The sequence below is a fragment of the Macrobrachium nipponense genome, chromosome 23 (assembly GCF_015104395.2).
Source record: "Macrobrachium nipponense isolate FS-2020 chromosome 23, ASM1510439v2, whole genome shotgun sequence".
Taxonomy (NCBI): domain Eukaryota; kingdom Metazoa; phylum Arthropoda; class Malacostraca; order Decapoda; family Palaemonidae; genus Macrobrachium; species Macrobrachium nipponense.
Genome location: NC_061090.1, coordinates 60,773,481 through 60,796,930, shown reverse-complemented (window position 1 = coordinate 60,796,930; position 23,450 = coordinate 60,773,481). Strand labels below are relative to the sequence as shown.

At 35.2% G+C, this 23,450-nt stretch overlaps 1 protein-coding gene across 1 annotated transcript in view; it reads right to left on the bottom strand.

Annotated features, from left to right (window-relative positions):
* LOC135197996 (uncharacterized) overlaps window positions 1-15,928 on the bottom strand; it is a 90,392-nt gene extending 74,464 nt beyond the window's left edge. Inside the window, exon 1 of the mRNA XM_064225332.1 lies at window positions 15,700-15,928. Coding sequence (XP_064081402.1) covers window positions 15,700-15,736 — 37 coding nt within the window. The 5' untranslated portion in view covers window positions 15,737-15,928. The remainder of the gene's footprint in view (window positions 1-15,699) is intronic.
* Between the last annotated feature and the right edge of the window lie 7,522 nt (window positions 15,929-23,450).

Here is a 23,450-nt window from a genome sequence, read left to right as displayed (position 1 = left end):
TTTGTATGAGTGTATGTATATTAAATAGGCTCCTTAGTGGTTACAGTCTCTCCACACCAGGTAAAGACCAAGAATACGATGTGTGCATGTGTCGTATGTCGTACGCGCATATACAAAGACTTTGACATTTCACCTGTATATTGTACTCAGTCCAGCTGGCTGGATATATTGCTGCTCTTTTCCCGTCTCTCCCCTCTTCCCTCCTTTCACCGATTCTCATGTATTCCCGTTTTTGCAAAAGTTTACCTTATCCCTCATCCGCGATCAAACACAACTAAACTTTTATAATATCGGCTTTCATAAAATCCCCTTATTTCTTTCCAGATCTTTTTACGCTCCCAGGTATCTTTTTTGGTGGCACTTTTTTTTTTTTCGTATCATCCCTCTTTCCAAACGTCTCTCGTTTATTCCCTATTTTTGCAAAAGTTTACCGTATGAAGCCGTCAGGAAACACACTGATCATCTTTTCTCAAATAATAGCTTTCATAAAACCTGTTTCTTTCCAGATCGTTTTACACTCCCTGTTTATCCCTTATATATATATACTATATATATATATATTATATATATATATATATATATATATATATATATATTATATATATATATATATATTCACATCGTCAGTGAACCAGCCTCTTCTCTCATCAGACCCAACTCTTTTATTCCGAAAATATTTTCAGGAGTTAACTGTTCCATTCGTCCACTAATTCCACCGATCACCTCTTGTCCTATTCTAAAACCACTCATTTTACTGAGACTCAAACTCGTATGTACATCAGTAACTTTTTAAGTTTTCCCCGCGTCCATTTTAACACAAATTGTCCCGTTTTGTTCACTTAAATTGTAAAAGTTCCTTCCACTGAAAACAACCTCGAACTCTTTCACTTAAATTCTGTAGTTTTCCCATCCTTATCCCAAATCAAAATTCTTACCGTCTACAAACATCATCCATTCTCGACTTCTCTGTAACTATTTTCTCATTCCAACTCGTAATGTCCTTTCTCTGACTTCTCGTGTCAATCTCTCGATAAGTTATTAGACACCACAAGCCTGGGGATACGCGATACACCCTTGCATCAGTCCTTTTTTTTTTCTTTCTTTTTTTCCAATACCCAACCAGCCAGTCATTCTCTTCTTTAGCATGGTCTGACGCAACCTTCGATTTATGTCATTGCCTTTGTTAATTATGTCAAGAACTCTATCAAATGTATGCAAGTAACATAAATATTCTTTAAACACGCATACAGATACACACAGATATGTATACATACACCTTTATATATATATATATATATATATATATATATATATATATAGTATATATATATATACTATATATATATATATATATTATATATATATATATATATATATATATATACTATATATATATATATATACATATATACTATACTAATATATATATATATATATATATATATATATATATAATATATATATATATATTATAATGTACGTGTGTACGTCACACACACACACACATTTATATATATATATATATATATATATATATATATATATATATATATAGTGTGTGTGTGTGTGTATGTGTGTATATCCCTGTATGCGTGTGTAAAGGATAACAGTGCTCTTAACAGACGAACGTACACACGTTACCACTACGTATACACTGTACATCCCCGCGCAACAAATCCGTCAAAACAAAACATCTTTTTTTAACGTTGAACGAATTTTCTTAATAAAGCAAATTCGCCTTATTTAACCACCGAGAAGCCTAACCTAATCATAAAGATGATCCTAAATGTTATTCATTCAGAATGAAGCTTCGACATTTCAAAACAAAACAAAAAATCTGTTTTTTTTTCGGTCGTCGAAGCCAAAGTCACCTACTCAAAGGTTGGCTCCTCTCCAGAGGAACGAACAATCCCGGCAAAGTCTGGCGAGGGCTTTCGCCTTGAACCTGTGGATTCTCTCTCTCTCCTCTCTCTCTCTCTCTCTCTCTCTCTCTCTCTCTCACGGCATTTTTGCGCTTTATTATTTTTTTAATGAAGTATTGTACGTAGTGTAGCCTATGTGCGTGTGTACACGTTTGCGTTCACGCAGGCACATGTGCAGATATATTTATATATGTATGTGTATATACGTATATAATTTTATATTATATATTGTATGTATGTATGTATATACACATACATATACATAAATGTATATATGTATATTTATATGAGAGAGAGAGAGAGAGAGAGAGAGAGAGAGAGAGCGTATCTATATATATGTGTGTGCATTAAACAGCGTGTGCAGTTTATATTTGTGAACGGCGTCTGGTTCCAACACGCGCCCAATTTTACTGACGGAACCAGCTGTCCCGCGAGACCCAGTTTATTCTGCGTCGAAATTAATAGCCCTTCGCCCAAGGCCTATAATTACTCCCGTATTTCATAGGCCTTTTGCCCAAGCTTTTCACTCCCAAGTTTTTTGTTTTTTTTTTTTCTTCTCAGGCATTGTTAGAACGTTTTTTTGATTTTTTTTCTTTTTTTGTGAAAATACGATTATGAAACAAATAATTTTATTTTTAGAAGTTTATGAAATATTTATCTTTTCGTCCTTTTTTTTTCAAGTCTCGGATATCTTAGAATTTTAGCTGTTACTGCCATTTGTCGTAGGCCTTTTGCCTATGCTTTTCATCCACAAGTTTTTTTTCTCGCTCTCTCTGGCATTTCAACGTTTTTTTCTTTTGTAAAGAAGATTATGAAATATCTATTTACAGAAGTTTTTGAAATATTTATTTTTTCGTTTTTTTGAAGTCTCGGATATCTTAGAATTTTAGCTCTTCAACTTTGGCTTATAATTACTGCCATTTGTCGTAGGCCTTTTGCCTAAGCTTTTCAACCCCAAGCTTTCTTTTCCTCTGGCATTACAACACGTTTTTTTTTTTAAAGATTATGAAATATCTATTCGAGAAGCTTAAAGAAAGATTTATTTTTTCATTTTTTTTTCTTTTTTGTTTTTGTTTAGGTCTCGGTTATCTTAGAATTTTAGCCCTTCACCATTGGCCTATAATACTGCCATTTGTCATAGGTCTTTTGCCTAAGTTTTTTCACAAGTTTTTATTCCATTTCTGTAGGCAGCATTTCAACATCCTTGGAATATGGGATTAGTTTTTGATATAAAAAGAAAAACAATCCTGAACATTTCTGACGAAAGCGTCCTTCGGTATTTGAAATATTAACAAAAATAATCCTGAACCTTGATGTCCCTCAGTCAGTTTTTGAAATATATAAAAAAAATAATCCTGAATTTTTTTAACGAAAAAGTCCCTCAATTTTTGAAATATTAACAAAAATAATCCTGAACTTTTCTGACGAAAACGTCCTTCAGTTTTTCAAATATTGCCAAGAACAATCATGAACCTTTCTGACGAAAACGTCCTTCAGTTTATAAAATATTTAAAAAAACAAAATCTTGAACCTCTCTGACGAAAACGTCCTTCAGTTTATAAAATATTAAAAAAAAAATAATCTTGAACATTTCTAACGAAAACGCCCTTCAGTTTTTGAAATATTAACAAAGTCAATCATAAACCTCTCTGATGAAAAATGTCCTTGGCGAACCATTCCTTGGCCATATATTACTTGCATCTCATGTGGCAACATACGCCAAAACTACAGCTGACGGTCGATAATAATCCCACGAAAAACAAACGAATAGATTCATCGGGTGCAGGAATATCTGCAGAAGATAGCCAGTTTATTCGAGATAGGTGACCGAAGTCCGTTGCCAAGCAGAATGATCTAGACAAGTGAAAATGCAGAGACTATTGTGGTCTTTGTGCGTTGTTAAGGGCCGAGGATGGCCTAGGTTGACTCGGTCCCGTGGAAGACGAAATTAAAACCCCGCAAAAAATGAGTTTTCATTTGTTAGGTCTTCTGTAATGATAGATATATTTAATGTGCCTTTCCACATATATGTCCTGTAATAAAGACTTTTTAATGTTTGTTAGGTCTTCTGTAATGATAGATATATTTAATGTGCCTTTCCACATATATGTCCTGTAATAAAGACTTTTTAATTTGGTAATTCTTCTGTAATGGTAAATATAGTATAGTTGACGTACCTTTCCAATTCCAAGTCATTGCATAGAATGTGCCAGTATTTACACTAAAAATTTTATACAGAAGGTAAACCCTATTCATATGGAACAAGTCTACCGCGCGGGGACCACTGACTTGAAATTCAAGGGTCCAAAGAACAATATGGTGTTCATTTGAAAGAAGTAACAAGAGTGTCGTAGGAAATAGAGAATAAAGAGGTCAGTTAACAGGAGAGAAAAAATAAATCCACACATTAATAAATAAATGGATAAAGATGTGAGGGAGTGATTGAAATGTACTGTAATGTGTAAGTGTGTTCTCTTCCGTGAGGTCATGGTGTCATAAATTTATTAGTTGAAAACTTAGGAATTTCATGAAAATCGTTAAGAGCCAAGATTGATTTTGAAGAGTTTGTAATTTCGCCTGATGAATAACAGTCACATCATGGAGACAGTGACAAGGCATATTAATATATCCATAAAAAGGCTTAACCAGTGAAACCTGAATGAATATGTAAATAAAGCTACCGATAAATAAAACGTGATAATGAGTAAATGGATGAAATTATCGGTAAATAAAACGTGAAATACAACGAACTTGAAAACCCGAAATGAAATAGAGGCTACAGTCAGTGGTATTAATAAAACAAAACGTGCACCCTAGTGTAGTTTCGAGACAGCCTAGGGATGAAAGGGAGTCCTCAAATCCTATTAGCCTTTGGAAAGATCATAAACGGCACAGGACTTTCAGAAGCGTCCTACCGAAATTTGATTAAATTTGGAGAGCAGTCAGTTACTCCTTCATATATACTATATGTGAGGTCCAAAACCAAAGCCAAACCATTTTAAGAATAATTTGTGCAATACGCCTTGTGTGTATATATATATATATATATATATAATATATATATATATATGTATTTATATATATATTTATATATATATACATACATATATATATATATATATTATTTATTTATTTATTTATTTATTTTATATATATATATATATATAATATATATATATATAAAATACATATATATATATATATATATATATATATATATATATATAATATATATATACATATATATATATATATATATATATATATATATATATATATATATATATATATATATATATATATATATATATATATATATATATATATATATATATACTGTATATGTATATATAAATGTCTGTCATTTTACAAGTATTTTGCAATACTGGTACTTGAATGGGAACGAGAATGAAAATCGATTAAATGACTTGAGACTGGACTTCAAATGGACATAAATGTTTGACAGAAGGAATCTGACGTAAAGTGACCTTTGCCTGCTTATGAGATGGACAAATAATTTTTCGGTACTGTTTAACATGCACATTATTTATTTTTTAAACTTTCGTTTTAATAAACAAATCATAATTAGCCCATCCTAAAATTCTGTATCTTTAACTCCACGCGAAACACTTTTTTCAGAAATTTTTGGGTTTTCCCACAGACCTTTACTAACCTTCTCCCCCCCCTCCCCCCCACAACAAAATAGTTTGTATGCTTACTCCCCGTGTAAGCGAAAATTATCTTTTATGGTGTAACGACGTACCACTTTATGTCGAGGAAAACGCCTTCTATTACAAAGGAGAAAAAGGAGATAAACTGCTTAGATCATCTTGAGAAAAAAAGAATTAACTATTTATTAAGTGAAAAAGATCTCCAGTTCCATTGGAAAGGGAACCGTTAACTTTACTGAAAGGAAAGAAAAAAAAATACTAACTTGGAAGAAAGTGGTAGTTTACTTTTTGTAGAAGAAAAAGAAAGATCTCTGTTATTTCGAGGAAAAAGATGCCTAACTTTACGAAAAAAAACCCACCTATTTGATAAGAGTAAAGGGACCTATATAATTGAAGAAGGTTAAAAATCTCGAATTCATTAAGAAAACGAAAGCAGGTCAAAATTAGAGAGAGAGAGAGAGAGAGAGAGAGAGAGAGAGAGAGAGAGAGAGAATGTCTGACTGTAATAGTAGAAAAATGACCTTAAGTTTTACCGGGAGTTGCTCCTACTAAATCAGGAGAGAGAGAGAGAGAGAGAGAGACCTTACCTTTACAGACCTTACATCTTGTTCGGGTTGCCCCAGGTCCCTCAGTGTGAGGCACCTCTAATGTCTACCAGAGGTTGCTAGTACATCTTCCGGTATATTTGCATCTTCCAATCTTGGATGGTCTGGGATGCAGTTTAGATATTTGTCGAGCTTATTCTTAAACACATCTACGCTCACTCCTGATATATTCCTCAGATGAGCTGGCAACGCATTGAATAGACGCTGCATTATCGATGCTGGTGCGTAGTGGATTAATGTCCTGTGTGCTTTCCTTATTTTTCCTGGTATAGTTTTGGGCACTATTAATCTACCTCTGCTTGCTCTTTCTGATATTTTTAGTTCCATGATATTTTCTGCTATTCCTTCTATCTGTTTCCATGCCTGAATTATCATGTAGCGTTCTCTTCTCCTTTCTAGACTATATATTTTAAGAAATTGTAGTCTTTCCCAGTAGTCCAGGTCTTTAACTTCTTTCTATTCTAGCTGTAAAGGACCTTTGTACACTCTCTATTTGTGCAATATCCTTTTGATAGTGTGGGTACCATATCATATTGCAATATTCAAGTGGACTACGAACATCTGTTTTATAAAGCATAATCATGTGTTCAGCTTTTCTTGTTTTGAAGTGCCGTAACAACATTCCCATTTTTGCTGTACATTTTGCCAACAGAGTTGCTATTTGATCATTGCATAACATGTTCCTATTCATCATCACACCAAGGTCTTTAACTGCTTCCTTATTTGTGATTGTCTCATTATTAGGTCCCTTATATGCATATAGCTTTCTTTCTCTGTCTCCATAATTTATTGATTCAAATTTATCAGAGTTAAATACCATCCTATTTACCTCTGCCCAATCATATACTTTGTTAAGGTCTCTTTGTAGAGCGTTCCTATCTTCATCACAAGTAATTTCTCTACTATTCTTGTGTCATCTGCGAAACTACTCACTACCGAATCCTTAACATTATGTCTATGTCTTCAATCATAAATAACAAACAGTATTGCAGCTAACACCGTACCTTGCGCACACCGGATATTACCTTGGCTTCATCCGATTTCTCGTCGTTTGCAATAACTATCTGTTTTCTGTTGTGTAAAAATTCTTTTAACCATCTTCCTACTTTATCCACGATATTGTGTTTTCTAATTTTTTCGCTAATATATTATGGTCCTACTTTATCAAAAGCTTTTGCAAAGTCTAAAATAAACCACATCTGTTTCATTTCCGCTTTTCATATTTTTGAAATATGTTTCTCACGGTGGACTAACAGTTGGGTTTGTGTACTTTTTTCCGGGTACGAAACCATGTTGTCCTTTATTAAACACATTATTTTTATTAATGTTTCATAATATTTTTCTTCATTACCCTTTCATACACTTTCATAATATGTGATGTTAGACTCACAGGCCTATAATTACTTGCCTCTAGTCTTGATCCACTTTTGAAAGTAAGGGGTAATATATGCTAATTTGTGCTCATCATAATCTTGCCTGTATCTACACTTGTCTAATAAATATTGCAAGTGGCTTTGCGATAGAATGAACTACTTTCTTTAACAAAATAGCAGGAATTCCATCAGGCCCTGCAGCAGCTCCATTTTTAATTTCATTAATAGCCTGCACAATATCAGCTTCATTAATATCTATGTCAGCTAAAATATTCACTATTTTCATCCCTTACTTCTATATCATTATCTTCATTATCTATTCTAGGGTGAATTTCTCTCTATATCGTTCTGCCAGTATGTTGCAAATTTCTTTTTTTTCATTCGTTCAATCTCCCTTCAATTCTTAGAGGGCCTATTTCTATTCTTCTTTTATTCATCTTCTTCGCATATGAGTATAATAGTTTGGGATTTTGCTTGATATTTAATAGGGTTTTTTCTTCCAAGTCCCGTTTTTCATTTTCTTTTTGATTGTATAATCTTTTGTTCTGCATTTTCTATCTTACTTTTAGTTCTATAACTTTCCATGCATTTTTTTTTTTTGCTAGACCTTTTTTCCACTTTCTGATTTTCTGGAACAAGATCCTTCTGTCTCTTGGTATGCATGACTGATGTTTACTTTTCTTCTTCGGTATATTTATCCATCTATTTTCTCTAATATTTTTATATAATATCTCCGTATTTACCTTTATGTCATCACTTACGAAATATTATCCCAATCTTTGTTTAATTCTTCATTTATTTCTGACCATTTTATATTTTTACTGTAGAAGTTGTATTTTCCATATCCTTCCCACTTTTCATTTCTTGCTTATCTCTGTTTTCACTTGCTTTGGAATGGACTGTTAATTCTATGACATTATGGTCTGAAATACTCGCATTATAAACTATTATTTCTTTAACATAATTCATCTCGTTCACAAATACTAGGTCTAAAGTATTTTCCTTCTTGTTGGCAGGTGATTTATTTGTTGAATGTTGTAATTCTAGTAGCATATCTAATAGCTTTTCGAATTGCCTCTTATCTTCTGCACTACTATTACTCTCTTTTTTATATGTATAAGTACATCCACAATCTCCTATTTGTTCTTTCCAGTCTACGAAAAGGAAGTTGAAGTCTCCAGATAGGAGAATAGTCCAGTCCTTGTGATTTCTACATATAATCATCCAATTTTTCTATTATTAAGTCCAAACTCTTTAGTATTAGGAGTCTAATATATTACTATGTTCATTAATTTTTTCAGATTCAAATTAACTACGCTATTAGTTCACATTCTGAGTTACTATATTTCTCATATATTTTTCCTTGTTTTTGTTTTTTGTCTTTCCCATAGATTGCGGTTCCCCTTGATTCCTATTTTTTCATCTGATCTATAAGTTTTTGAAACCCTTTTTATTTGACATCATTCCCAGTCTCTTGGGAATACCAGGTTTCACTTATATTCATTATATCTATTTTCTTTCAATTTGGGGTTAGTTCTTCTAAGTACTCTATTTTTCTTTTTGAGTTACTCGTAAAACCCTAAACCCTGCCGCATTCATACACTATGATGTTTTGCGTGTTTTCTCCTTCATTTAATAATTGTATTGGAATAATAAGGATTTTCCCGTTAGTCTCTTTCCTGTTCCGATAGGTATGTTGTTCTTTTTTTCATTTCCAGAAATTCATCGACATTAAAAAAATCCAACTTTTCAATAATATTTGTTTTTCTTCCTTCATCATAATTATTCATTTTGTGTCTGAATCTGCAATTTTCTCCATATCTGCAATATCCCTTGCATAATAAAAACAGTTATTATCTCTTGAGTAGAATCTTGGAGCAGATGCATTGCAAATTGTTTTTTTGCTGGACCTCTGCATATCTCTTGATGGCTTGCTTTTTTCTTTTACCTGATTATTCTTCATTCCTCTCTTTATTTGTTTTCTTTCTTATTTTGATTTTATTGCTTGATTGGTTATTTATTTGATTATTTTTCATGGCTACAGGGTGCATATATTTACATTTTTTGTCGAACTTACAATCCTTTTCCTTCTTTTAGGTTTTTGCATATTTTTGGATGTAGATCTCTGCAATCATCCTCATATCCATCTAAGTATGCACATTTACCATATATTTCATAGTTGTGACATACCTTAGGATTGTTTGTAGTAACATTTTTCTCCATATCTGCAATTCCCTCTTTTCAAAAGGTTGCAGACTTTGTCTTTTTTGTATATTTTTTCCTCTTCCCGTCATTGTGTAGATCTGGGTAGAGCCTCTTCGGCATTTTCTTTGTGCTGTCAATATTCGTAATTTATTTCTTCGTAGGTATGCTGCCTTTATAGCCTCATATGTAGTATCAATGAGTATCTCTGCATCCATACTTTTATCTTGTTCTTTGTTTTCCTTATCTTTTTCTGTCATTTCAGTTTTGTTTACTTCTCTTACGTTTCCTCTTCTTCTTCTTCTTTTCTTCTTCCTCTTCTTCTTCTTCTTCATCCTCAACTATTTGTACATTCAATCTTGATTTAATAACATTGTCTATCCATGGTAGACATGTTGAGCAAAAAATTCTTGTGTCTTTCTCATATCTTGCATTACCTCAGCACACTGTGGATGGGTCGGAATGTGCATGCGCACATTTTCTGATTAGGTTTTGTGGATTAACTATGCTATACCACACCTTACACAGTTTACATGCTTTTTGGCATTCTTTTTCCTAATGCATCAATTAGGATATTCACAAAGGTTCACTTTATTTCATTTTCTTTGTCGGAATATGTTGGTTTATGTATATTTTCTTTATGAGTCTCTTGACCACTTGGATTTTATTTGGAACTTCTTCAATTATTTTCAAGATGTTTTCATTTGATTTGTTCCAGTTTGAAGGATTGTATCCTTCTAATATATCTATGAATGATTTTGTATCTTTTTGGTTAGGACTGTTGCTGATTTCATAGATCAGAAATGCCAGTTCCCTTCCTGCTACCTCATCGTATTGCGAATCTGCCAAGCAAGCTAAATCTCGCCATTTTTTTCCGCAGTTGGAGCTTACTGCCATCTTGTTCTGATTTACAGTATTTCACTTGATAACTAACTTTAGAAGACGCTTTATCCTACTATTTCCACACTAATCTTATCACCGATAGTTCACGAACACTTCTAGATATTTCTCAAATTCTAGACGTATGTTAAACTTGTGATATTTGTTGATTAATCTGACTTCGACCAGGAACGTCTCACCAAGCAAGATGAGAGATAGAGAGAGAGAGAGAGAGAGAGAGAGAGATGGCCTTTGACTGGGATAACAGAAAAAGGCACCTGACCTGTTGCTATGAGTTAATTCAAACGAAATAAGAGTCCCCTAATAAATTAACGCCGACGCACTCCAGAGACCAGGGCATTGTTTGTGGACAATTTCAAAATTCAGTTGTCCAAAAAAAAGAGCTGAAAATCCCCTCGTTCGGGATGCTCGTTTGGTTACCATGGCAACGGCAGGCGTTGTTTGATCGTAGATTCCAGGCAAATATGATAGACGGATGAGAAAAAACTTTTGTAAGTCCGTGTGTGAGTTACATTTCCACCTTTTATTCAAACTCTCTCTCTCTCTCTCTCTCTCTCTCTCTCTCTCTCTCTCTCTCTCTCTTTCTGTTTGTATCGGTCGCTAGGGGAAATTTTTGTATGAGAATCCGTGTGTTACATTTCCACCTTTTTTCAAACTCTCTCTCTCTCTCTCTCTCTCTCTCTCTCTCTCTCTCTCTCTCTCTCTCTTTCTGTTTGTATCGGTCGCTAGGGCAAATTTTTGTATGAGAATCCGTGTGTTAAATTTCCACCTTTTTTACACTCCAAACTCTCTCTCTATCTCTCTCTCTCTCTCTCTCTCATCTCTCTCTCTCTCTCTTCTCTCTCTCTCTTTCTGTTTGTATCGGTCGCTAGGGGAAATTTTTGTATGAGAATCCGTGTGTTACATTTCCACCTTTTTTCAAACTCTCTCTCTCTCTCTCTCTCTCTCTCTCTCTCTCTCTCTGCTCTCTCCTCTCTCTCTCTCTCTCTGGCTACGAAAAAGTTTTTTAGAATCTGTGAGTGAAATGTGGTTCCATATTCATGGAAACTATTGCGAATTGAGAAAATAAAACGAGTTGTAAGGAAGGTTACCCTTTCTAACTTGAAAACAGAATATATATATATATATATACTATATATATATACATTATATATATAGTATATATATACATATATAATATATATATATATATCATACATATATATATATATATATATATATATATATATATATATATATATATATATATTTATTTATTTATTAAGCTACACATATCGTTTAATATCCAATCCACGTCACTTCGGGATTGTTATCCCAATGGCGAATGATCACCGAAGGGGAATGCTAAGTAATAAGTAATAAGTGGATGGGGAACGATCACCGAAGGAGAATTGTAAGTGATACGTGGAAAGGTACTGTGACGATAGATCGAGACCTGATCCACTTATTACTTATTACTTATCATTCCCCATCGGTGATCATTCGCCATTGGGATGATAATAATATATACATATATATATATATATATTATATTTATTTATTATTATTATTATTATTATTATTATTATTATTATTATTATTATTATTATTATAAAAGGAGAATATGATTAAATTTCGAATAAAATACGTTACACCTTGGATTGCATTATATATTATATATATATATATATATATATATGATATATATACATATATATATATATATACACACATACACATACATACAATTCAAGGTGTAACGTATTTTATTCGTATTTAATCATATTCTCCTTTTATAATAATAAATAATAATAATAATAATAATAATATAATAATTATAATCATAACATAATAATAATAATAATAATAATAATAAATAATAATGAAATACCTCATGAATGTCTGATTGGGGCAAAACACGCGATTGATGGAATAATTTGGGTACATCACATGGAGGCCAGGTGATGGGGAGAGGGGACGGCGGGGTGGGGGGGGGGGATTGGGCTTCCAGCGCCACATGACGGATGTTATTTCCGCTCATTAACGCGTAATTGAAGCGTAATTAACGTGCAATATCAATTACCCATCCCTCGGAAATGTGAGGTAGGTAGGGAGGCGGGCGGGGAGTGACTTCAGTCATTGTGGGAGCGTTTGGTGTTATCAGGAAAAAAATGAGATCAATCCCTCCCTTTATTAGTTTTCTCTGGAAGAAAAGAAAAGTATTGAGGTGGCTGTTCGCCGTCTGTCTGCACTTTTTCCGTCCACCCCTCAGACCTTTAATATTATTATTATTATTATTATTAATTATTATTATTATTATTATTATTATTATTATTATTATTATTCACGTGTTTTGCCCCAACCAACCAGACGTTTATGAGACATTTCATTATTATTATTATTATAAAAGGAGAATATGATTAAATATCGAATAAAATACGTTACACCTTGGATTGTATGTATTGTATGTATGTATATATATATATATAAATATTATATATATATATATATATATATTATATATTATATATATATATATATATATATATATATATATAGATATATCAATACCAATCCCGGTGTAACGTATTTTAAAATGGCCTTTGCTGATGTACAGTCCTGTTCAAGTGCAGGATTGTCATCAGTTTACCATTTTCATTTCATTTCTCATTTTTCCTTCTAGCCATACTTTCATTTCAGCTCTGAATGATCTTATAGGTCACAGCGCTTGGGCTATGTCCTAAATCCATAATCCATCCATCCTCAGACCTTTAAAAACTACTGAGGCTAAAGGGCTGCCAATCGGTAGGTTGATCATCAGACATACCAAATTGCATCCCTCTTTCCTCAGTAGTTTTTTTTTTTATTCTATTTGAGGTTAAAATTAGCTATGATTGTGCGCGTCTGACACCCCTATAGGTGCCAGCAACACAGGCCACCACTGAGAGCCGTGGTTTAAGGTTTCATGGACCGCGGCTGAGAGTTTCTCGAGACGTGGCATATTTCTAGTAATTGGCGATGTATATAATACAAAGGGATTTAATAAATCTCCCCCCCCCTCTCTGGAAGTTTGCATTAATTCCTGATTTTTTAGTTTCAAAGGGGATTTATTATTGCAATAATCCGCCTTGTTCAAGGAGAGCTTCCCCCTCCCCCCCTGTCAGATGTCTTCGTGACACCAGTCAGGCGACTTCTTCCCACATTAACTCACTGGAAGTCAGTCAAATCTATTTCTTCTTTCGCTTCTGTAGCTAAGCTTAAGAATTCTATTTCCGCTTCCGTTTTCCCCTCTTATCTATTTCTCGTTTCCGGATTGGCATTGTGTTGCCCGTCCCGACGGACTCGTCGTTTAAACTAGTGAAATAGTATTTTTTAAAATTAAACTGGTGTTATTTTTATAACTGTCTTGAGAATATAACTTTGTTATTGCCTGAGGTGTCTTGTGTGGACCTCTGGACCATTCACTGCAGCCGAGGCGTTTCTTAATTATTTATCAGTTTCCATTCGTAGGGGGAGTAAGTGCCTTCAGTGCACCTCATGCGGTACGCTGTAGGTATTACTTCAGGGTCTTTGCAGCGTCTCTTCAGCCCCTAGCTGCGACCCCTTTCATTCCTTTTACTGTACCTCCGTTCATATTCTCTTTCTTCCATATTACTTTCCATCCTCTCCTGAGGATTGTTTCATAGTGCAACTGCTTTGAGGTTTTCCTTCTGTTACGTCTCTTAAACCTTTATATTGTCAATTTCCATTTCAGCGCTGAATGACCTCATCTCAGGTTGGTCTCAGCGCTTGGCCCTTAGCCTTAATTCTATAATCTGTCATGTTCTATATATCACGTTTTGACGTGAATCTAACGTCAATGAATTACAGAGATCATTGAGGCCAACAATGTAATGTCATTGATTTACAAAGGTCATTGAGGTCAACAATCTAATGTCATTGATTTACAAAGATCATTGAGGCCAACAATGTAATGTCATTGATTTACAAAGGTTATTGAGGTCAACAATCTAATGTCATTGATTTACAAAAATCATTGAGGCCAACAATGTAATGTCATTGATTTACAAAGATCATTGAGGTCAACAATCTAACGTCATTGATTTACAATGATCACTGAGGTCAACGATCTAATGTCATTGATTTACAAAGATCATTGAGGTCAACAATCTAATGTCATTGATTTACAAAGATCATTAAGGTGAAAAATCTAATGTCATTGATTTACAAAGATTTTTGAGGACAAGAATCTAACGTCATTGACTTACAAAGGTCATTGAGGCCAACAATCTAATGTCATTGATTAACAAAGATCATTGAGGTAAAAAATCTAATGTCATCGATTTACAAAGATCATTGAGGCCAACAATCTAACGTCATTGAATTATAAAGATCATTGAGGCCAACGATCTAATGTCATTGATTTACAAAGATCTTTGAGGCCAACAATCTAATGTCATTGAATTACAAAGATCATTGATGCCAAAATCTAATGTTATTGATTTACAATATCAATGAGGCCAACAATATAATGCCATTGATTTACAAAGATCACTGTGGGGTAACCATCTACTGTCATTGATTTATAAAGATCATTGAGGCCAACAATATAATGTTATTTATCAAGGCCAAAGTAAATAAGGAAATGGGAAGATAAGGCGTGATAATTATGTATAAATTAAGTAAAGAAAAAAAAATTAAGGAACAGCAGTACCACAAATGAAACGACTGACTCAAAATAGATTGTAACACGGACAGCAAGTTCGGCTGTCGGCGTCCTTATCATATCTATAGCCTCGCTATTATTACTTAACAGCTGCTGCGCCCACCCACCACCCTCCCCCATGCAGATCAAAACAAGCATGATCAAACAACGCGTATATTCCCTATTTATAGTCCATGGCAACAGTAGTTTAACCTATCCGAATTTCAGTTGCACAACTCACACACGCACGACACATCCATCCTTGGTGTCCCTTTCTTTCGTAACAAAAGCGAATCGTCCTCCGACAGAGGGACGGAACGAACGAACGTCAAGAAGCCTTACCGTTGTCATCATCTGCGATCCTGAGGACGATAGGCATAGTATTTTTTTAATTGATATATTTCTTTATCGCCTCCGCCCGATTACCACTCTATACTACCTTTACCACTTGCCACCACAACCTGCTGCTGCTGCAGCCGCTACACTGGGCCAGGGACACGTGCCAAAACCCCTTGGTTGATCAGCTGGTGGAGCCCTGCGGTGCCTCCGGGGGCTGGCTGTGGTGCCCGTGGCTGGGTGGCTGTACCGAGACCACACCGGCCGGGCATCATCCGTCTCCCAACAGCAGCGGCGTGGTCCCGGCTGGGTAAGTGATGCCAAGTTGTGATTATTTCCTGTGGAAGAAGTTGGCAACACGGGCACAACAAAGGGGCCTCCCACGGGTATCAGAGACGGGCTGACCACGTGCGAGGGGCACGGACTTGCCTCTGTGCAAGATTAGGGTACTAGACCGTGGGTACTACAGTCTAAGCCAAAATAACTGTCATAAATGAATGTCATTTGCTGCGTTGCCGAACTTCTCCCTGACGTATAATCCGGCAACAGTCAGTGTGCGTTCCATACTTCGGGATTCTTTAATCCGGTCATTAAATCCTACTTACTTATTCCTATCAGAGTAAAGAGGCCGTTCCGGACAAGGCAGACTTAATTTACAATCTTTTCGGAGCCAATAATAGTATTTGTATTTATATAATTTCTTTATCGCATATTTTCATTTATTTTGATCAGCGAGTCTGGGCCAGTTTTTGGGCATTTATGTAATTCATTTAGATGATCAGAAACGAAATCATCCTTATCCTACCTTTTTATATATATAAAAAAAAAAAACTATAACTCATCTGTAATTTTGATAAAACTATAACTTATCCTTCACTTGTCATCAAATTTAAAATCTTTCTCGCATTTAACGTCCTCACGGTCAGACACGCAGAACATCAGTGTGTCAAGCTGTTGACCCTTTCTGACCTGGTTTGAGGAAGATGTGGCATCGTATCTGCCCCTTCTGCATATCTGCCACTTTGGGTTACCAATAGATGAGTGGAGGAGGAATAGGGAAAGGTGCCCTACAGCTTTTGGGTATTTTATGTCTCATCGGGCGTGGCAATACCCATAAGACTTGTTTGTGATTGTAATACAGAATTGTACTGCACTTTGTTCTGAGTGACACGTGTCATCTGGAATTTTATCTCTTAGCTTCATGAAACACAAAGAGAATATTTTTGCAAACAGTTTCATTCCGTTTATAACCGCCGTTGGTTATTTATTATCATTTTTATATATTTGTTTATTTATTTATTTGTTAGTTTATCTGTTTTCGTAATAACAGATCTCCACTTTCTGCATTTCCTTTTTCCTTCTGGTACGAGTGAACATCATCGTATTCTTGGGTAGCCTTTGAATTTCAATTCAGTGGCCCTGTGGCGGGCTTGTTCCATATCAGTAGGGTTAGTCTTCTGGATATAATAATAATAATAATAATAATAATAATAATAATAATAATAATAATAATAATAATAATAATTAAACGCCATATTATCTGGAAGCTTGAATTTCAAGTCAGTGGTCCCTGTGGTGGCTTGTTCATTTTGAATAGGGTTCAACTTTTGAATAATAATAATAATAATAATAATAATAATAATAATAAATAATAATAATAATAATAATAATAATAATAATAATAATAATAAATTTTTTATATTTCCATTGTGGAGCTGTCGGAAAAATATAAAACGTTTTGTTCATAAATCTTGGAATTATTATTACTGACCAGCTGACGATTTTTTCCAACTTTTTCTTTCGTCCCTTATCCATCGCAATTGCAGACTTCGAGGATTACGCATCTGGTAACATTGCAGTCATCCTTTGTGTCAGTCCCCCCCCCCTCCCCCTTTCCCTCTTGCAGCATTCGCCAACTCTGCAAAGTGGAATTGAAATCCATGGCCAAAGATGTAATTTTATGCGCGTGGAGTCTGGTGAAAGCGGTCTCGTTCGGAACGGGAGTTTTATATGATATAAACTGAACAGCCGCCTCCAGGCCTGGATGTCACGCAGTGCTGCCAACCGAAGAATATAAAACTTGAGAGAATTGTACAGTTGGTAGCCTTGATTTTGTGCAACAACAATGCCTTGATTTTTTTGTTCTTTTTTAAGGGTTTAAGATAGGAATATTTTGCAATGCCTGAGAACAGCAGCAATCTTTCTTATATTTTATCAGTGCAGTAGGCATTGCGGGAATATCGTGAATATAATTATTTATTATTAACAAGATTTCTTGGTGTGATATAAAATATTTTACAGACGTAGTAATATGGCCAAAATACGATTCCTTATCGAGAACGTTCTGCTAAATAAGTAGAACAAAATAAACAGTTTATTTGTGACTTGCAAGTTAGTGTATTGCCGGTTATATAGAATGCGAGGTATACAGCCTCATATATATATATATATATATATATATATAATATATATATATATATATATATAGTATATATATAAAATTTTGTATGTGTGTTTGTGTATATATGGTCACATATGGATTCCTCTATACGTGTGGGGAGGACCCATCCATCAGAGTAACCACATGTATTTATATATATAACATGACACCTAAATTGATCTGTGGTGTGATATATGATGAACACATTTGCATGTAATTCAACATATTTGAATATATCGAGGATGCTCTCTCTCTCTCTCTCTCTCTCTCTCTCTCTCTCTCTCTCTCTCTCCTCTCTCTCTCTCTTATTGATTATTCCAGATGCAGTGGAAAGTTTAAGAAATTTTCTAATAAAAATAGGAGAGTGTAAAAAAAATGGCAAATGCCTTTTAACGTAAGTAAGTGTAAAGTATTACAAATAGGAACAAACAACCCTCTTACCAGCTACATGCTGCTTGGGAATGACATAAATAGTGTAGAACAAGAGGAGGACCTTGGAGTCATTATTACCAAGGACTTAAAATCCACAAAACAGTGCATAAAAGCAGAAAAGAAGGCACAGAAACTAGTGGGATACATATAGAGGCAGTTCAAATACAGAAACAAGGAAACTGTGCTGCAGCTCTACGCTCTACACATCAGTAGTCACCGGAACACTAAGAAAAGACATAAATAGATTAGAATGTGTACAAGCAAGAACCACAAAGTTAATTCCATTCCATCAGGCAAATAGGTTACCGAAGACGACTAGAGAGCCTGAAACATATATGGCTTAGAAACACGACGAATGCGAGGACAACTAATTGTAACATTTAAAATACTGAAAGGCATAACAAAATAGACAGTAACCTATTTTACATTAAACGGGAAAAAAACCAGACAAAAAGAAACAATGGCTGGAAACTAGAACTGAAGAGATACAACACATCCCACTGTGGGAACTTCTTTACATACAAGATATGTGACACGTGGAATAAACTGCCAACAAAAGTGTTAAATAGCAACAGTGTGGAAGAGTTTAAAAGAAAGCTAGACAAATTTTAGGACACTGTGAATGCACAGTAAAACCTGCTCCTACAGATAAGTGAGCACACGATGTCTTCTAGGATGGACTAATAAGTCCTAATCCTTGTAGCTCATTGTAACTCTTGAGTAAAATCTCCTTTCTCTCTTCCACTCTATCCCATTTGATGTGTCTTCTCTCTCTCTCTCTCTCTCTCTCTCTCTCTCTCTTATCTCTCTCTCTCTCTCTCTCTCTCTATATATATATATATATATATATATATATATACATATATATATATATATATATATATATATATATATATATATATGTGTGTGTGTGTGTGTGTGTGTGTTATATATGTATATGTATATTCTATGCCAGATTGAACTTTCTATTGCTTTATTAAACTAAGATCCCCTTAGGGTATAGTGCCGTCAGTGCACCTCATGCAGTGCACTGTAGGCGTTACCTAAGTTTCGTTGTAGTCTCCCTGCCGCGCGTCCCTTATCTGGAACGTCTTTCTTCCATCTTACTTTCCTTTCTCTCCTAATAACTATCAATATTCGTTTCAGCGCTGAATGACCTCATATGTCCCAGCGCTTGGCCTTTGGCCTAAATCCTATGTTCTGTTTTATCTAGACGCCACGGTATAGTTGGCGGATAGTAAAGAGTAGCCACCCGGAGTGCTCAAAAACCCAGACTTTGGTCCTTTACAACTTCATTAATCTGGAATGAGAGAGAGAGAGAGAGAGAGAGAGAGAGAGAGAGAGAGAGAGAGAATACTGCTGATTATGTTCTGTGAAGAATAGCATGATGAGTCAAGTCTCGTTGGGTAAAATACACTGACTATATATGAAGTCCGTAGTATACCATGTAGAAGAGAGAGAGAGAGAGAGAGAGAGAGAGAGAGAGAGAGAGAGAAAAGACTGCTGATTACGTTCTTTGAAGCGAGAAATGTCGTTATGGACTTTATTCAACTCTAGCTTTTTTAAAGAAAACTCATTTTCTTCTTATTTCAAAGTTCTCCTAAGGGTTCAATTTCATGTGTGTGTGTGTGTGTGTGTGTGTTGAGGAGAGAGAGAGAGAGAGAGAGAGAGAGAGAGAGAGAGAGAGAGAGAGAGAGAGAGAGAGAGAGAATTTCCACGAATAGAGTAACACAGTGAGACTTAAATTATATTATTGAATTTAAAGTCTGTTTTACGTATTTTGGGTGAGAGAAAACTAATCTTGGAATTTGGGCGAGAGACGACTAAATCTTGGAATTTGGGTGAGAGAAAACTAATTCTTGGAATTTTGGGGAGAGAAAACTCATTCTTGGGGAATATGGTTCCTTGACTGAATTTTTCACCTCCACTCTTTGCAATATCCTCTTAGGCCCCTGTTCTTCAATCTCTCTTAAGCGCCTTTTCTTTGTTTTCCTTTCTTCTTCTACTTTTTTTTTCAGTGAGGGAAACATAGTCTGGTTACTCATCATCAACTTCTTCATCTTCTTCTTCTTCTTGGTTTTTAATTTTTCGGTGAGAGAAGAAGTGTGGCTTTTTCTACATCTGCTCTTTGCAAAATTTTCCTGGACTCCGTTTCTTCACGCTCATGAATATTTCCTTTCTTCATTTTCTTTTCCTCCTCCTCCTCCTGTTCTTTTACTTATTTTTTTTCACACCTACTATATGCAAAATCTGTCTGGAATCCTTTTCTTCGCTCCCTCATCATTGTCCTTCCTCCTCCTCCTCATCCTCCTGTTCTTTTACTTATTTTTTCTTCTGCCTACTCTTTGCAAAATCTGCCTGGAATTCTTTTCTTCGCTCCTCCTCCTCCTCCTCCGGGCACGGAAGAACACGCTGGTTTCCTTGTTACATCGTCCTCTGTCCAGGGAAAATAGAATCGTTCGTATTGTCGCGTTTCGAACCAGCCAAAACCATCCCCCGGTAAGACCACAGGCATTTCGACTCGGAATACTCGTGTGAATATTGAGTTGCGTGAATATTTCCTTATTCCCCGCGGTGAGAGGAGACTCAGAATAGACATTGTGATCTAAGAATAGATCCCGTGAGCTAACTCGTATCGGATTTCGGTGCAAAAGCTACCCGCCATGTAAATGCAACAGTCTTGGCAGCAGGCGGGAATCCTTTCATCGGACGAAAGGCTTTCATCTCGGGTTTTTGTGTCTCGGAAAAACACACACACACACACACACACACAGGGCGGCCAGGTGGTCGGAGGACGAATGCTTGTTGCTGAAAGGCAGAGCATCTGTGTACCCATACGTACACCCACGCGCTTATATACTTTATAATCTGTATATGCATATATATATATATATTATATATACATATATGTATATATTTATTTATATTTATTTATGTTTATTTATTTATTTATTTATTTATATATATATATATTATTATATGTAGCATATATACATACACGTATATTGGTAGTGCATTGGGTCGCAGCTTTTTCAGTCCAAGTATCTGGTATGTTTCCACCTACTTCATAATATCACTTCATATCGATAAACACAGAATAACGCAGTCATCGCTCCCTGGCAAAGCTCTCTGCTGCTGTGATATTATTTATTAGTGATGGAAGTCGACCCAGGCGTGGAATTATGCTCTCGTGTCGAGTTTCAGTTCGTGAGACTCAAGGGCCCTTTTGAATTTTGCAAGCTGATTGGACGTTTATTGAATTTCCTTCCCTTATTATATATATATATTATATATATATATATATATATATATATATATATATATATATATATATGTGTGTGTGTGTGTGTGTGTGTGTGTGTGTGTGTATACACATATATGTGTATATATACGACACATATGCACTACATGCATATATATTATATGTGTACATATTCAGATATATAAATAAATGTTTTATGTATGTAATATATATGTGTATACATTATATGTATATAGCTAGATTAATAGACATATCGATAAATAGATATATTGATATTAATCCCCAGATATTATAAAAAAAATTAATTTCATCGCTTAGTTCACTTTGACTAAAGGTAATCGTGATGACTTAATAATTCTACATGGTATATTTATTATGTTTCCTTTGAAAAAGCCACATTTACACGAATTACGTAGACTACAAACAATCTCTTCTTGTAAAGCGAACAATCCCTAAGAAAAAGGCGGTTTCCTGTAAACTTTAAAAACGTTTTATAAAAAAAAATATTATGAAAGTACTACAAGTCTTTGGCGAATGACTGATATTTTTGCTTTGGGAGAGGCACGAATCTCTTGCCCTTTGTATAAAGAATAACTTATGGAAAACGATTTACTCCAGATTTGATAGACGTTTCGTTAAAAAAGAAATTCGTTTTTATAAAAGTGCAGATCTTTTGGGGGTAGTACTGATCTCGTTTATAGTGAAAAACACGAATCTCTCTCGCCCCTAATACCTGATTAAGAGCAAGAAGGAAATGCAATTCAGTTTCTCAGTCTGTACTGCTACCAAACCCCCTCCGGCCCACCCCCACCCACCCCCACCCCCACCCCCACCCCCCACCCCAGTGCACGCGGAAAGGCTTCGCCATCCCGCTCCTGCCAAGTGCCAATAACATTCTCAAGTATCGGCCGCTTTGATCTATCTTTTATACAGTGTCCATCTGCAGCGCGTAGCGTTCTCTGCTTACTTTAGCACTTCCAGCTTCCCCCCCCCCCCCCCCCCCCCCCCCGCCCCCCCCCCCCCCCCCCCCGGCCCTCTCTAGCACTTCCTGAATCATTCAGTCAATCTCTTTTTTTTCAAAGGGCGGGTCTCTCGCACTTCACATGTCGCAGCCTCGGAATGTGCATCATTCGTTTGCCGGGTTCAAAAGCTTGCCGTGGACGCGGATTTCAGTTCGACCCTTTTTGATTGTGTGAAAGACTGCTGACTTAAGAAGCCATCTTCTAGTTTATTATTATTATTATTATTATTATTATTATTATTATTATGCTTCTTTCTGTATTTCCTTATACCTTCTCTTACTTCCTAATAAACACCATATTCTTTGGAAGCTTCACTATCGAGTCAGTGGCCCCTGTGAGTTTGTTCCGTATGATTCGGTTCATCGTCTGAATAATAAAGAAAGATAAACCATATCCAAGCGCTCTCACATTTTCACTTATTTGTTTACTTATTTGTTGCGAGTGCGCTTGGATATGTTTTATCTTTATTTATAACAAGTCGACCTTCTGCTTTAATGATTGCGTCGTCCCTAAGTAAATTTGAAAAATATTGTGATTTTCCTCAATCATGTTGACATGATTAAAGGTATTGTTTACGGAGCTGCCAACGTTAAGCATGAAA